At 40.6% G+C, this 17,605-nt stretch overlaps 1 protein-coding gene across 3 annotated transcripts in view; it reads right to left on the bottom strand.

Moving 5' to 3' along the window:
• SS18 (SS18 subunit of BAF chromatin remodeling complex) overlaps positions 1-17,371 on the bottom strand; it is a 52,620-nt gene extending 35,249 nt beyond the window's left edge. For 2 of the 3 annotated variants that reach the window (XM_075416290.1, XM_075416292.1), the window contains exons 1-3: positions 17,108-17,371; positions 13,942-14,018; positions 12,519-12,603 (exon numbers count right to left, since the gene is read on the bottom strand). In XM_075416290.1, coding sequence (XP_075272405.1) covers positions 12,519-12,603; positions 13,942-14,018; positions 17,108-17,176 — 231 coding nt within the window. In that variant the 5' untranslated portion in view covers positions 17,177-17,371. The remainder of the gene's footprint in view (positions 1-12,518; positions 12,604-13,941; positions 14,019-17,107) is intronic. The other variant, XM_075416291.1, reaches the window with a different exon arrangement.
• Between the last annotated feature and the right edge of the window lie 234 nt (positions 17,372-17,605).

The following is a 17,605-nucleotide window of genomic DNA, read 5'->3' as shown; positions in this document are numbered from 1 at the left end:
AAAAGAAAACAAAGAGACTATTTTTAATTTTTATTTAGAAAGTATTTCTTGGAATACCAGCCAAACTAACACACTTGGTGCACTCCACATGCGCAGCTAGAGCTCAGAGCATAACAAGAGCCCCATCTCAGCAGAGAGAGCAAAGCCAAAAACCATCCAAGTTGAAAGATTTCCAGAACTAAAATCAACTTCTCAGATTTCAACTATAAATCATTTGTAAATCCAATGTTCATACAACATGCAGATAATGAAAAAGACTATAAAGTACTAAAAAAATATTAGATCATACCTAGGTTTTAGCTATCCTGCAGGTACAAATATAGGCATGCCCTTCTGCATGGAAAGACGGACAAAAAAACTCCAAGGGTTATTGGAGACAACACTACATATTCCAGCTTTGAAATTTATTCTGTAAGTATCATTTAACATTTAGACAAACACTGCAGTGATCCAAAAACAGCACTGAGGGCACAAACATTCAAGGACAGGAATAAAAAAGTATTAAGGATTTAAAAATCCCATTAGATACAAAAACCTGCAAGAGACTTCACAATCCACAGGGAACTGAGAGAACTGAGTAAGTAATTAAAAACACCCAAAAAGGTATTACTACCAGAAAACGATTTAGCAAGAGGAACTTCTAGGTACGGAAACAGCCCAAAGACTCTGTGAATCCACTGCAGATTCTTGAAAATATTGCAACACAAAGGTCTAAGCCATTAACAAATTCAATCTTTCATTAAAATAAACTACCCCGTAAGATGACTAGAAGGTAGTGAACATTGTACCTTTTTTTATAAAAGTAGGAGGACCAATTCTAAGAATCATAAATCTGTTAGCCTTGTTCCCCAAGCTACAAGTAAATTGATGAAAATTAATAATTAAGAGTATTATAAAACTCCCAGGATGATAAAAATAAAGATGAGTTAGTAAAGTGCCAATATAGTGAAGTCATATCTTTCTAATCTATTAGAAATTAAAAAAAAAAAAATTAGTTGCATATTTAACAAAAAACTTCTCAAAACAGTTTTTTGACAAAGCCCTTTTCAGAAACGTTGTCCAAGGGTACATACTTTTACTGATCAGAAACCACCCAAAGGGAAGAAATAAGCAATAATCTTACATGAAGTTCAAAGAATAAAGGAACATATAGAGGTCCCCTGAAAATATTTCTTATTAAATGTCAACATTTGAAGACACTGCAACGTTAATTACTGAAAACTGTGCAAGAAAGAACAAGTAGAATGGTGCAAGTGAAATTCAACATGGATAAATACACAGCAATTACACTGAATTTTGAGCCACTCTTTCTTCAGAAATAGGAAACTCCTATTGCAACTAATATAAAAAAAAAAAACCCCAAACACACAACTGACCCCTACCCTGACAGATTAGTGGGGAAAAAAATAATTAAAAAATAATGCATAAAAACTATTCAAAATACCTGTGTTCACTTTCTGATTGTCTGCAGTACTTGATATATCAAAAGTGAGGTGCAATAAGCAAGAAAAAAAATGTATTTGTGATCATGATACATGTTCGATTTGAGGAAAGCAATCACAAAAAGATATTGCAAAAGCAGAAGAATTCCAAAGACAGGCAACCAGTGATTAAAGACTTTGAATGTTAACACCTGAAGTACAGAGTTTTGGGGGTTTTGGTGGGGTTTTTTTCTCCTCTTCGAAAGGAAATGAACAGAGGATATAACAGAAATACAATTTAATATATGATACATACAAAAAGTAGATCATCCAATTTATGCTTTAACAGCAAAGAAAACCCCAGAGAATAGTCAATAAATTGAGGAATAACATTAAACATATAAGACACCACATAAATCACACAAACCTGAAGAATTCATCAATACGAGACACTAGAACAAAGTTTAAATAAGATTCAGAGATAATTACACATATCTATACGCAGTCAAAACAGTTATACAGGCTATTTTAAAAGTGTGTTACAAGCTTTCATGTTAGGGTCCTAAATCAATCACTATTTGAGAGTAATTAAAAAAAAAAAGCCTCCTGCAGATATAATTATTCCCCAATGAAATTCCTCCAGAGCATTTTTCTACTGGCCGCAGCCAGAACAAAACAAGAAAAAATTGTTATAAATGGCAGCTTCCTTATTTCTGTCAGAGTTGATCCAGGCTTTTATAGGTGACAAACTTCTTTTATATCACCTTTAATTAAAAAAAAAAACCACACACAAAACCTAGATCTTTTGACCTTTTTTGTTCTTTACAGAAGTTAAGGAAATTGACTATCCCCAGTAATACGCACTATGCAAGATAAAAACCTTTTAAAATACAAAATGACCATGCAGTATTCAAAAGCCAAATACTAAGAAAAGAAAAAAGAAGCTCCTCACCCTTTGTGAAAGGAGAAGCATGAACCCTACCCATTCAGTCTAGATATGAAGGGTGAAATGACATCCAAATGTTCCGAGGATAACAGAATCAAAGGAAAGGCTACCTCCCTCTTTCTGCTGGATGAACGACAGAAAGGAATGGGAATTAAAATCACTGCTGATTTTATTCCAATTATGAAGTAGAACATGTTCAATATTTTACTGTCAGTAAAAAGTAAATCAAAGAATTAGAAGCAAGATGTTAGACATAGCTTGACTTGCTAAACGCTAGTTTTTGGCTCACTTCCCCAAACACACAGAATACAATTTATAGCCGCTATGAGCATTTAAAATTTGTCAGAGCATGAAAAAAAAATTATAAGCTATTTTGACCAACTCTGGAAATCTGAACTGGAAAAAGACTGAAACTGACCTGCGGTTGTAACCAAAAAAAAGAGATAAGAAAAAAAAAAAAGCAGATTTTAACCAACAACTTTCAGCAAACAAACTCTTACTAAACCCAAAAGTTATTTGAAAGCATACACTTAAAACAATAGCCAAACTTCATGTTTTTTTAGAGGATTTTCTTTTAAATAACAAATTAGACCAAATGCAAGACAGCAAAATAAAAGCTGCCATGGTAGAATTGTACACCTGGAACTTGCATCTATCACCTCTTCTCTGCCCTACTTTATATTTATAATCAGATTTTTCTTACCATCAACAGCAGGTTGAAAGATTTGTTTAGGGAACATTTATTGCTGTAAAAACTGAGATGGAATACCAACTCAGTCATGAATAAAATGTAAAAAACAAGAAATACCATTAAGCACACTAAAACAAAGTACTGCTAATTAACACAAATAGCAATAGATATTTGAAGTACACTATCAAAAATACAATTTTCTTGAAATTCTCTCAGAATAACAATCAAAAGCTATGTGGAACACAAACAGAAAAACCTTCTGATCCTTTTAAAAGAAGCTCTAACTCAGGATTTAATCAATCATCTTTGTTTTCAGTTCTCAACTACCATTTTCTGCAAAGCAAAATATCCCATCCCAGGAGGCACCCTGCCCTGCTGACATCACATCGCTAATATCACAGCACCTGTCCCAGTCTCAGAGAACAGTACTCTGTTGATAGGTGGTGATGGCACCTGCAGAGTACTTACTGAGGTGTCAGACTGGGAAGTAAGATCATAAAGGTATACATTTTGCAATTTGAAAGAGGTGAGATTTGTTTGTGTTACAACTCTTCTTCTACAAGGTGCAGGGTATTCTAGTACTGAGAATACTTTAAATGAAAAAAAACAAAGAACTTGCATCAATTCTCAGCAAGTGTAGTATTTGGCGGTAGGGAGGGTTTCTACATGAAAAGCATTTATAATCACATCTAAATAGTGATATTAATTACAAATGTAATTTGTACTCTCACCATTGGAGCACCAGTTGTGACACTAGCAGTAAGGAATTCTAAATTTAGAATGACAAGCCGTTTCTAAATCTCGATTTACATCAGTATCTTCAAAAACCAGAGAAACTCTGATTTACTACCTGAACAAAACGTTAAAATAGTGCACAATATAATTCTTCGACACTTTGTTTAAGGAGGAAATTGAAATCTTTAGTTCTTTCAAATTGTGTATCACCGTACAAAAATATTTCATTGTACAAATATTCTTTAGCATCATTTTAACAAACAGAATTATTTTAACCCTAAAATACTTGACGTCCACAAATCAATAGCTCTTCTGATACTTATAAAGCAATCACACAAAATTCTTAACTCTTGATATAGCTAGAAATTCTTTAGATCAAAAGTTAAATAGTCTGGTACAAATTCAGATGGTTTTATTTCAAGTGACTAGCAATAAGTTAACTGTGGATGTTAACTTGGTGAACACTGAACTACAGAAACTAGAGAACTTCAGAGGTACTCTAACTCCCTCATAAAATGCAGTGGCTGTCTGTCCTCAGAAGCAGGAGCTTTCTGCTCCACAGCTGTTTACCTCCTGCCTCTGACTTTTAAGATGGTTTAATGTCTGGACCAATATATACAGGTTTTGCTTGCATTTAGTAACCTAAGAGAAAAAATCCACCTCTATTTCAGCTAGGCAGCCTTATGTAAACTCAATTAAAGCAGAAAGAATCCTGCAGAACCCTCAGAGCATTTAATTGGGGAAAACCGCAAAACCATACAGGCTAAAGGACTCGGCATGTATGCTACCAGACGGGCTGGTACAGCTCTCAGCAAACTGCCTAGGGTTGAAACAGGTATTTACCGTGCAGACGCTGTACTACAGAGAGGAAAATCACATCTTCAAGTATGAGAGAACTACACTTTAGAGCATAGTCCTAATTCAAATTGGCTGCTATTTTTACTGGTTTCTAGATCAGCCACAGAAGTTAGTAGGCAATATAAGCAGGTTTTTGTGTACAGTGCACTAGCTCCCCATGTGGACGCACCTGATTAGCAATACATGCAAACTAGCTTACAGAAGTTAGAGTGATCCTCTTATTTAAAGTGGAGTACACTAGTGGTCTATGAATTCACTCCTAACATGCTAACATCTTAAATTCCCTTATTCTGATATTTTTGTTTATCAGAATTGCTGGCTTAAGAAACCCCCTCCAACTGCTTTGCATTTCCCACTACTACCCTTCAGTTGTGCCAACACAGCCATTTCCATAGCTCTGCGGTTAATCTGAACTAATCCAAAATGAAAATGTCCTCCTTTCCACCTAATTAATCTGGACTGATTCTCCAGATTGGTTCATCATACAACTTCAAACCATCGCACAGAACTGCACCTGACGAGAGTGTGGGTATGGTTATGTCAGCGTAACCACTACCATCAAAAGGAAATCTTGTCAAACAACAGCCAAACTTCTTTCCAATATTTAAAATCCTCACTGGAGCAAAACAAACAACCTAGAAAAGCAATTTTCATAAGACTATGGCATGTGTGGATAAACCGAGGAGCCACAATCTGAAAATTCTTTTAAAAATGCAGCATACCCAATTGTCTTTTGCTAAAGCAGCATGACACTATTAGCCCCAAAAGAATGTTAGGGGTTGGAAGGCACCTCTGGGGATCATCTAGTCCAACCACACTGCCAAAACAGGTTCACGTAGAGCAGGCTGCACAGGACATTGTCCAGACTGGTCTTGAATATCTCCAGAGAAGGAGACTCCACAACCTCCCTGGGCAACCTGTTCCAGGGCTCCGTCACCCTCAGAGGTAAGAAGTTCTTCCTCATGTTCAGACGGAACTTCCTATGCCTCAATTTGTGCCCGTTGCCCCTTGTCCTGTCGCTGGGCACCACTGAAAAAGAGTCTGGCCCCATCCTCTTGACACCCATCCTTAAGATATTTCTAGGCATTTATAAGGTCCCCTCTCAGCCTTCTCTTCTTCAGGCTGAACAAGCCCAGCTCCCTCAGCCTCTCCTCATGGGACAGATGCTCCAGTCCCCTCATCATCCTCGTAGCCCTCCGCTGGACTCTCTCCAGTAGCTCCTCATCTTTCTTGAACTGGGGAGCCCAGAACTGGACACAGTACTGCAGACGGGGCCTCACTAGGGCGGGGTAAAGGGGGAGGAGAACCTCCCTCAAGCTGCTGGCTAGTCTTCTTCATGCACCCCACACAGCCTTGTGTTGTTACAAAGATTAAACAAATAGGCTAGGGAATAAACAACTCAAAATTTTATTGTTTTGCCTTTAAGCCTTCTAAAAATCTTGTACTACTGACAATTTTGCAAGATCTCCTTCCCACAATGAGTTGTTCTTCAGTTTCCTGGTGGAAGCAATGTATGTGTTCTTTCGTGCTCCACCAAAAAAAAAAAACACCTCTGAGCAGCTATTTGTAAAACTAGTTCTCTTTTGGTTAATATCCCATAGCCCCATTTTTACATATCATGAACATGCAGGCAACTGGAGTGTTCACTGAGAGGTCACAAGTAAAATAGCATCCAAAGCTTCAAATAAAGAAAAACGGATACAGATGTCCACGTGCTGGCCTTGGAGCAAAGACAATGAAGCGATACACACACACACGAGACCTCTCTGTAAGCACTTACAAGGTTCTGTCATAATGCATTGCTTTTATGACTGGTTATTGCAGCCAGACCCAAGAACCACGCTACTGACAGCAATAAAGAATTAAATCTCATCTCTAACAGACCTGTAATACTGCACAATTTCAGGAAAAGTCTTCTTTACCGTTTTGTTCAAAGTGCTGAGTCTCTGAGATCGCTCAAACACAGTGTAGTAACGCTCAATTCTTAGAATGATGTGGTACTACAACATGAACCTAAGCATCCCACATTTCCCATGCTTTAGTGACAAAGCCTAACTAACTGTGGGCTAGAGATCATTACCAAAGGAGGCTTACCCCATGTGTTTCTTGCTCACATAAAACACAGGAAATATTTTTTGCTATGCAAAACACACAGCGCAAACAAAAAAGTAGAGCATCAAGAGTTGGAGAGAGGGAAAAAAAAAATCAAGACATCATGTTCTTCAGGGAGGATTAAGGAACAAATAGATTAGGTTTTATCAATTATGGATTTGCACTAGCTTGACAGTTTCTAATAACAATACAGAAACGTGAAACTTAATGTCTTTTACCCATCTCAATCACAGTGGATCCACTTGCCTCTTATTTAAAGAGCAGTAGGAAAGTTGCTCTTTTGGTTAAGTTACTCTAATGTGAAATTCCACACCAAACAGAAGTATCCAAATCTCTTGTTTTAAAGTACACAATCACTGTTAGTGACACAGTCCACAAATCCTCCTCTGAGTACACCTGCATAACATGGTGGGTATGAACACATCATTTTTCCTCTCTTTCTCAAAAAACTGCTAGCTAATGCTTCTCTTTTAAAAAGCCTGTAGAAATTATTACGATTTTTGAAAACCGTTTGAAGAACATTTAATCAGAGTTCTTCAAAATTCAAGCTCCATTTTTTACTAACAGCTCACTTGCATATTGACAGGAAACATTCAACCTTTCTTTTGCTCTGTTCCCTATTAATTCAGTTTACCAATAGTTGAACTTGAATTTGGCATGGACTTGTGTTCTGAAAGGCTAGTGCAGAACAATACACCATACTGCTTTGTGTATCTGCTTTAAAACTAATTTAATCAACACGCTACCATTCAATAAACACAGAATTCAGCCAAAGGTTTAAAGATTGATGCCAGATGCCAGCTGTGATTAGCAGGAAAGTAGATGCCACTAACAGATTTTCTGCTATACTACAACAGATATCAGACCTTCCCAGGCATTTAGTACACATCTAGACAGTAATTTCATTAATTTAGGATTACTTTCATCTTTACTAACAGGAATTTTATTTGTAAATTTCTTTTTAAGCTATTAAAACTAAGTCATATTTGTCTTTTCTGGATGCTACCTTGCACTATCAAGATAATTCAACTAACATGTATTTTAGACAACTTTTATGTTCAGAATGAAAGCTACTAAAAAAGCAGAGTGCACTGATTAGTTCCTGCAACCGCACCTGGACTCCTGCGTCCAGCTCTGGAGCTCTCAGCACAAGAAGGACATGGACCTGCTGGAGCGGGTCCAGACAAGGGTGACAAAGAGCTATCAGAGGGGTGGAACATCTCTCCTTACGAGGAACGGCTGAGAGAGTTGGGGGTGTTCAGCCTGCAGAAGAGAAGGCTCTGAGGAGACCTTACTGCAGCCTTCCAGTACCTGGAGGGGGCCTGCAAGAAAGCTGGAGAGGAACTTTTCACAAGGGCGTGTAGTGACAGGACAAGGGGTAATGGCTTTAAACTGAAAGAGGGTAGATTTAGACCAGATATAAGAAAGAAGTTCTTCAATATGAATGAGGGTGGTGAGGCACTGGAACAGGTTGCCCAGAGAAGCTGCAGGTGCCCTGTCCCTAGCAGTGTTCAAGGCCAGGTTGGATAGGGCTTTGAGCAACCTGGTCTCGTGGAAGGTGTCCCTGCCCATGACAGGGTGGTTGGAACCAGATGATCTTTAAGGTCCCTTCCAACCCAAACCATTCTATGATTCTACGTAGAAACAATTCAGAGTCTTAGAATCAAACTAATCCCAAGTACATTAGAACCATAGATTGAACACTACCCCTTTCAAAAGTACTAAAGTGTATTTAAGATCATATGAGACGTTCCACTGATGGAGTAAAACCATTCTTACACCGAAGACTCCTATTTAGCCTCCTGAACTCCACAGCTTTTAAAACCAAACCAAAACCCAAAAAACTGCCTTCCAACAAGGAACTTGAAGCAAAGTTTTAGGTGCTAGTAGGTATGTTTAATGATTCAGCCTCTTGAAGCAGTTTCTTTGGAAGTAACCAGCCTTTCAGTGTTTATGTTGGGTGTTTATAAAAAACAATCACCGTATTATATAGAAGTGTTTTGTAGTCACTTCACATACAGAGTTAGCTTGCTATTGGAAGAAAATGGCACTTTAAATAGAAACCAAAACTAGCACATTCTAGAAGTGAGTAATAATTATAAGCATTTATTTTCATTACCTTCTTGAAATACACAGTGAAATCAAGTGCTCTGCATGCTGACAGAAGGCAAGTTCCACTATGTAAGAACAACTCTGAAGAAAAACATGCAAAGCCTTTTTCTGTGTCTACAGAAACCAAAACAAACGTTCTCAATTCAATGATTCCTACAGACCTCAATATTTGCCTGTTATAAAACTATTACCAAAATAAAAAGGCTGGAGTACAGGTCAAAAGTTCCCCTCTACTTTTCCCAATAAAGTGATGGTCATGGGTTGATTTTCTTATAAATATTTGGCAAAATGAAGATATATTGGGGAGGAAGCATGTCCAAGTGCAAAAGCTGGGGGGTTTTATTCACTAGTTTGCAATGACTTTTCAATGCCACTAAAACACTCCCTTGCAAGAAAACAAAAAATAAGTAAGTCGGGAAGGATGAGATGCCTGTTCTGCAAATTGAGAGTTAATGTGTTTAGAAACACACGTACACAATACCTCACTATTATTTTTTGGAGTTTCTCTTGGAAGTCCCAGTAACACGCTTTAACTGTATTGTTGCTCTCCACAATTCAAGAAGACTAATGTTTGCTATTGCCTCCCTCAAAAGCAGCACAAATTAAAATCAAAAAGAATGCAACAGTGTTGTGTTCCTCATCATACAAGCCCATTTTGGGAAGCTAGCTTATCCCATACGGTAGTGGTGGTAAACAGACTTTTGACTGCTATCTAAGAAAGAGAATACCTGTAACTCGGAAAGAGGCAGCATAAAGTTGCATCAACTTCAGACGTGGACTTAGCCACCACTGTTGTCCAGCTGAGAAGACACTCCAGAACAGCCTGCCCTTAATAATGCTGCTGTTCTCACTGCTGAAAAAAGACTAGTTGACTTGAGGAGATTAACCTCGCACTTCTTTTGTCTTCTGATGTGAGGGAAGGTCTCTTACCCCACAAGTCACAATTTAATACTGTAAATTTATCATGCATACACAGACAACAGGAGCTTTGTTACGACACTGGAGTTTCAAAGGCTTTCTAGTTCCCTTCACCCACACCGTGCAACGCTTGCTTCACCTGTTTCCCCTTTTCCTCACTTCCAGGACCCCTTTGTAGAAGCATTTCTCTGCACAACACAGTTACTTCACTACACTTTCATTTAGTATAACATTTATCTTGTTCTCTACAGGCAATATCACACTTTCAGAAAGGATGTACAGTCATTTGGTTACAATAGTGCATTCTAAAAGATGTGGACACAGGCACAAAAGCTGACTACAAGCACTTTTTCCAACCATATGAAGCATTAAGTCTAACGAGTATTTTGAGAGGAAACAAAGAAGTTGTCATCAGGTTCAAATCATTTTAGCTTATATCAAAAACCTCTGTGAACCTGATCATTCAGCTCTTTTGTTCAGCGTGAATGCTACCTTAACAGCAGTATTCTCTTTGCAACTTCATTTTATCACATAAAGCATTTTGTAAAAAAGTAATAGTTAAATTGCGAAGTTTCTTGAGAGTGTATTTACCTGATCAAAACAAAAACAAGACTAAATTTAAACAAACAAACAAAAAAAATCATTTACCAGGGGAGCAATCTTCCAGAAACGAATAGATCAGCTACAGTCCAACTTCAGAAGCTATCCAGACTGAAGCCCTCTTAAGTTTTGTGGCAAACTGTTGCAATGGTAGTATTATAAAGTTGATGTATTTTACTATTAAAAACATTAGATGTTCACACACACAGTGTCTTGCTCCGTATTTAACTGTTGCCACCTACAAGCCTTGAATTTATTAAGACTGTTCAACAGCTGCCACAGAAGCATGGCGAACAGAAACATAATACTTCCACGTCAACTTGAGCCTCATCAGTTCTTAAACTGAAAGCCACTAAAAGGAAAAGAGTCTGAAGCAGTTTATCTTGCATTGAAATAAGCAGTAGCTCATGTTCCCAAATACTTGTCACTAAAATTTGTTGGGAAGACAAAGAATTTAAAGAATATTTTTCTAAAAACTCCAACAAAAGTCATTTTACCTGAGTATGTTACCGTATTTCAGCAAAATCTTGAAGATTTGACTTTAAGTCAGAGCATGTACACTTAGGTAAGACTGAACATCTAAATTTTATTTTGTATTTTACTTTGGAAAGAAAAGAAAAAAAAAAAGAAAAAGCTACCTTTTTATTCCCCTCCTCAGCTGTCCAAAGGGTACTCCCCCATAGCAAACAAACACACACTGCGCTATTTTCTCACTACTGTGGAATACTCCTTACATTCAAGACCAGAAATCCACTTCCGTCCTGATCTGCAAAAGTCTTTCCTGGCCCTATCTTGATTCTTCTCACAAGAAGAGAATGTCATCACATTCAACTTTAAGAACAGAGCTGTTCACCAGGGACTAGGACAAGGTCAAATTCATTTCCAGTTGTCATCGGAACCAGGATATGAACTGAGCCTCCAAAAACGTATTAGTTGAGTAATAGACACACTGCCCTCTTAAAGGTTTCTTCCCCCGCCAGCTACAAGCATGGATTCATAAAAAGAGAAGCCTCCACAGGCACAAGAAGACATAATGAAGCACTGTTTCTGTAGTCTTCTAGGTACCAACTCGAAAGGATGATTCGACAGCAGCAATGATTGGAGAACACTTCTCCAGAGACCACAGAAAAAGTAATTCAATTTCAGTTGGTGAAAACTAGTATCTAGGAATGGCTGTTTTATAGACATTCTTTTTAGCTTCATATTACAGAAATGAATCAAGACTATATTAATTCAAGAAAAGTCTTATTACCAAAAACCAAAGAACTTCCTTGGGTTACTCTCAATGAACTCCCCAAGCTTTCCGATTAACACAAAAAGCAAACAGATAGCAAGCTATTTTAATGCCTGTTGTATCTTTCCTTACTGCTCCATAAAAAATGGGAAGAGTGAAAAATTGGGGATATCTTCTAAAACACAGAGTTCAGGAATACAGATTCAGAAAACTCCAGATTAAAAAAAAAAAAGTAAGACAGCAACTATTATCCAAGGAATGCTTCATTTGTAAAGCAATGCAGTGTTTCAAGTGAAGCCTGTGCAACATTATTTCTTGCATATTATCATTAACCACCAAATTTAAGAGACTCACCTAAAGTACAGAAAAGCAGACACAGATTTACTCAACCTCATTCAACTGAGGCAAAAGAATGGATGATATTACAGAGAAACATTAAACAAAAAAATCCCCACCCCCTTACCCTTCCCTAACATGAGAGGAAAAACAGAGTACTATTGTAGGAGCTAAGAGCCACATCACTAGATTTCTTAGTTGAGAAAGCAAAACAAAAACAAAAGAAAATACTATCTATGAGGCAGGCCAGATAACCTGTGCACTGTAAGTTTAATTTGGAATATCAGTCATCAGCAACACCTAAGTAGTGAGATTACTAGACTCCAAATTCAACATGAAGAGCCAGTGCATCTTAGAATCATTAAAATTGGAAAAGACCTCTAAGATCTTCAAGTCCAACCATCAACGCAACGTCTTGTATCCACTGTACAGTAAATCAGAGGCTAAATGTTTGGTCATTGCCTCTAACACTTCTGTATGTTTTTGTGTTTTGTTTTTTTCTTCCAGGAACCCAGATGAAATCTATTCCCTACTTTTACACTATTTTGTACTTACTGCTGGTAGTAGAGACTGCATGTTCTGGTTGGAGTCAGCTATAGTGGCTAAGTAAACCAAGTTTGTATGCAGCATCTGCTGGTACCTATCAAAACAAACAAAAGCAAAACAGATCTTCAGTCACAAATACAATAACATCAGAATTTACTTTAAATCTACATGTAAAGAAAGTTACCTATGTAAAACAAGATTCAAAAGACTTACAAGAGTACTATTTTTAGGAAACCTAAGCCTGTTTCCTCACACTTTACTACTACCCAGTCTTTCCCAATTTCTCCATCAGACCTGTGCCTGTATCTTCTATACAACTTCTGCCTTATTATGAAAAATCTAAAGCTGGGTGGGTGCCACTGTTCTCACCTATTTCACTTCCTGTCCCAAACTAAGTCACCAGGAGACATATACAGGGTGTATGTTTGTGGCTGTTTGGTGTAATTTCCACCAGAAACAGTACGGAAAGAGAGCTCCATCTATTATGTCCCCAGATACAAGATACCATAGATTTATGAGAATCATGACCAAGAACAGTGCAAACATTTCATCAGGACCCTGAACTTTGGAAGTTTGCTATGGAATGATTTTTCTGCCACAGAACCACGTTCCAGAGTCTCAACATCTAGCCCACAGTCACAAAAATAACCTTGAAAGCAGAAACAGATTATGAATACATAACTACAAGCTTGCAAACAGTTTAATACAGTAACTGTGCTACAATAAAAGCATTCCCTTAAAGCAAAAATACCTACTATTTATGACCTCCCTCCTACTTCCAGACTACCAGTTCTCTTAGTAAGGGACTCCAGCCATACTGTCATGCCCCATCTGTCATTTAACTCTCTATTTGTCCGATTACAAGGGTGCCATGACCATCCATGCCAGAAAAGAGTAATGGGAAAACAACACTCCGTAATAATTCACTCCTTCCACAGTTCTCTCAGATCACTCTCCAGAGATCCCACTAAACAGCAAGTCCACGGGGGATATTCCAGGAAGCCAAACTTTTAAGACAAGCCTGTTTGCTCTTGGGCAAGTGGTAAGCAAGTAGTTTTCAAACATGCCGTCAGGAAGAAGAAAGGTCCATTACTACACGATTTTGAAAGCTTTGCGAAGAAAACTACCTCTTTCCCAAAATGTAATTCTGATGCAGAGGAAAAAGATCTTGGTTATACAGTCCCCACTTTTATAAGCGTCATCACCATGACATCAAGTTGCAGTAGGCAAGCTGCAACATTTCAGTGACAGAAGTGATAATCATGTGGCAAAAAAAAAAAAACCACCCCATCAACTACAAAGGTAGTATCTATAGCAATACTTTTCTGTCCTTCACAGCACAGTTCTCCTACAAGGTGAGCTAAACAAATCAAGAATGGAGACCTAGACAGAAATTCAACCAGTCCACGGTAGATTTTGATTAATGTCTTACTGAGAGCATTCAGACGTCTTTCCTTTGTTCTGATAGTCCATTATACACTGTATAAGATGGTTATTTTCATCCAACATCTGAAACGATAAAGAAGAGGTCTGCAGTAAATTTCATGTTCTTTGTGGAAAGAAACTGAAGGTAAGTTTGAGTCTTGCTCCTCTTCTCAGAGTTCTTAAAAAACACAACAAAAAAGTAGCATTACAGAAAGTTCTACTTCAACCAATTATTTATAGAACACTCCTTTGCTCCTATTTTCCCCCCTCCGGTTAGTTTTACAGCTTTCAGTTTAAGTGTTTCATCTCACTACTATAGCTACATGTGTGAAGTTTCCCATTCAAATACCTATGCTGGTTTTGCATCCAGTTCTTATGAAGTTTTCAAAGTTTTGCATGTCTTCATTTGATCTCTACCAAGAAATTTACTTAAAAATTTATGCTCCAAGTTCCCCTTCTTCTAAAGCCTGCAACTGTTCATAAATTTAATGCTAAAAGGCATTGAAATTGTTATTGACAGAAATTGAGATTACCAGACAGGTTTTTTTTCAAGCAAATGCACAGGAAAGCTAGGCTGTATTTGCATCAAGAATCTCTAATTAAACTGCACTTTATGAATATTCTGTATAATGGGCACAACAGATCTATCATACTTCAGAAGCATCCAGGAATATGAGCACATGTGAAGTATCTTTCTGACAAAAAAAAAAAAAAAAGGTCCCAAAACCATGGGAAACTGCAGATCTCTCAGCTTTCTACAAAAAGCTCACCAGTTCAAGATGTTCCAAATTCCATAAACAGGAAAAAAACAAAGCCTGGTTTCCTAGAGCTGCACATGTCCACACTCCTGTCTTTTTAACCACACTCCTGCACTCTGATCAGACAAAAGTCAGCAGAACCACAGCTAATCTGAGCTACCAGAAAAGTTACCCAAGTCAACTGAACTAAACGGAAAGTTTAGTGCCAAACGTAAAATTTTGCATTGATTTCTCCCTTTGCTTCTTCCCAGCGGAAAGCTAGTTTAGACACCTGTACTCTACCCAGCTGCTGAATTTCACAAAACTAATAGGATCTTAACCATCTGCAAGATTCTTTCCTTCTTCCAGACATGGTTGAGACTAGCCAAAGGGCTCATGCTTCTACAAGGAAAGCACAAGTGTTATTACATCACCTTTATTTCCCTAGGAATCCAACCTAAACAAATTCTATAGGGGGGCAAGAAGCAATAAGGAAGTAGTAAGTACTGACACTTTTTTTTTCTTCCAACTAATCCATCTCTACTATGAGCAGGGTACAGAGCCAAAAACCTCACGCAGTCCACTCAGGACTTCTATCCATGTAAGAACCAGCCAACAAGCTGAGCAGTCCTAAATTCAAACCAATAATTCACCAGAACTGACTAGAACGATCCCTGAAAAACTATTTTGCCTGAAACTGCTGGATCTGGAAACACTGTCATTAAGCACTAAACACAGACAGAACTGCAATATTTTGAGTTACTGCCTGAACCTCAGAAACTAGGCAGAACTGTAGCTGCACACCCTGAAGAACCTCACAAACAGCTATTCAATGCTACACAGACACGTTTCACACGTGCAAACATCAAATTTTGTAAGAAACACAGTGGCCATTTTCACCAGAAAAAATAAGGAAAAAGGAGCCAATACCATTGCTACCAAAGTCTAACACAGCACTTGTAAAGGAAGGCTTGAATCAAGGCTCTCCTCAGGATACCTCCCACCTTCCACGGGAAGGCAGCAGATCCTTAAGGCTCAGCACACAGGTAGGCCTTCAGACTGCCAGCAAGACGGTTGCCTTCTTCACTGTCACCATGTCAGCTGGACCTCTTGGGGAGGGTGGGAAAGGAATTCGAGAGCCAAGAGGAAAACAAACAAGAAGGAATACAACTGTATCCTAGACAGGGCTGCAGGCACTGTGTTATACAATTTTGACTGAGCAGTTGCCGATAGAAAATGGAAGCAGTTCTTCCAAAGAGTTACAAACACCTACCATCAAAAGTTTCCAGTTGGACCAAGACACCTCCAGGGCTTATGACAGCTTATGTACATTACAAAGATTCTTCAGCTTTAACTATGCTAGGGTTTTGCCAGCACACCACCATCAAATTAATGGTTTGACTACAGCTCAAGAAAAACTTAATTGTCTGCATTCACCGCATACAGCCCAGTGACCTGTCGTCTCTACTGACTACCCTGAGGCAGCTTTCCACCCAGCAGGTAGGGATTTTTCACGTACACATCTCAAGCACCGACTTCTGCCAGGTAACTGTGGTCTCCATCACAACTCTGGAGCCTTCCTTGAGGTCCTGCTCCCTACAACATCCACCTTGCTGACGCTCTCACTTTCTACTAGACCAGAGGTTAGCTGCAGCTACCCAAAAGGCTCCTACACAAAGAATTTGCAGTAATCTGAAATCCATGCAGTTCACAGCTATTTACACCGATAATAGCGAGTCTTCGGTGAAGTTTCTGAATGCCACCAAGTTACCGGTGAACTTCACCACGTTCCTCTGCTCCTGCAGATGCAAAACGTCGTGGGTTACTGCAAACCCCACACACACTCTTCTCCGACTGCTTTAGCGAGTCAACTTGCTCCCGCCCAAAAGCTCAAACGGAGCCGCCCGGAGTCGCTGTCACCGGCTCCGGCCATGACGCTCTCCTTCCACAACACCTCAAGTTCAGCTGGGTGGGCCTTGCTACGCGGCGGACCAAGCCCGGGAGCCGCCGCCGGCGGAGGCAGAGCCCGCAGCCAGGCCGGGCTCCGTCACTGAGGGCCGACCTGGGGACACATTCCGCAGCGAGGAGCCGCTCGGCTCCCCCGTCCCGCCACCGCGCCAGGCCACGTCCCGACGGGGGAATTCAAGCCCGCGGGCCTGAGGAGCCCCGGGAGCGCTCGGGGCAGCCCGGGAAGGGGCGGGGGGGGTCCCGGGGCCATCGGCCGCCCCCGCCCCCCCGCCGCAGCCCGCCAGCGCCTCCCCCCGGCCCCGGGACCCCCCGGCCAAGCGCCGAAGCTCCCCTCTTCCCCCCCGGGGAGCCTGGGCGCTCCGGGGCGCCGCCGCCGCCGCCACCCCCTTCCCCGCGCGGCCCGGCGGCAGGAAGCAGCTACAGCCCCCGGGGCCCGGGCCCAGCCGCTTCCCCCCCCCCTCCCCTCACCTTCTGGATGGCGGCCGGCGTGATCTCGCCCTTCCCCCGCTGCCGCGGGGCCGCGAACGCCACCGACATGTCGGGCCGCTACCCGCAGGGCCCGCCCCCGCCGCTCACGCGCCCCGCGCAACCACCAGCGGCGGGAGGCGGCGGCGACCCGGGAAGAACGCTGCGCGCGGGGGGCGGGGGCGGCTGCCCAGCGGGACGGCCCATCCCCGTCCCGCCGGGAAAGGGCTAAGGAGGGCCGGCGGCTTCTCCTCCTTTCCCGCTGCGACGGGGAGCCCCGATGAGGCCGTGGCCGCCTCGCAGCTCTCGGCCAAAAGGACGGGGCCGCGAGTCGCCGCTGCGCCCTTTGAACGTGACCTATTATTGTCACGCGACCTTCTAGGCTACCCCTTTCCCTCCGCGGTGTTGGTACGTTCCCGCCCAACGCGCCTCAGCGCCGGACGGGCAGCGAAGTGGTACGGCCGGAGGGGGGGGAGGGTTGGAGAACTGCCGTGCTCACGT

This window comes from Opisthocomus hoazin, chromosome 3 (genome assembly GCF_030867145.1).
Source record: "Opisthocomus hoazin isolate bOpiHoa1 chromosome 3, bOpiHoa1.hap1, whole genome shotgun sequence".
NCBI lineage: Eukaryota > Metazoa > Chordata > Aves > Opisthocomiformes > Opisthocomidae > Opisthocomus > Opisthocomus hoazin.
The sequence above is the reverse complement of the archived record's forward strand: the minus strand, read 5'-3'. Positions and strand labels throughout refer to the sequence as shown.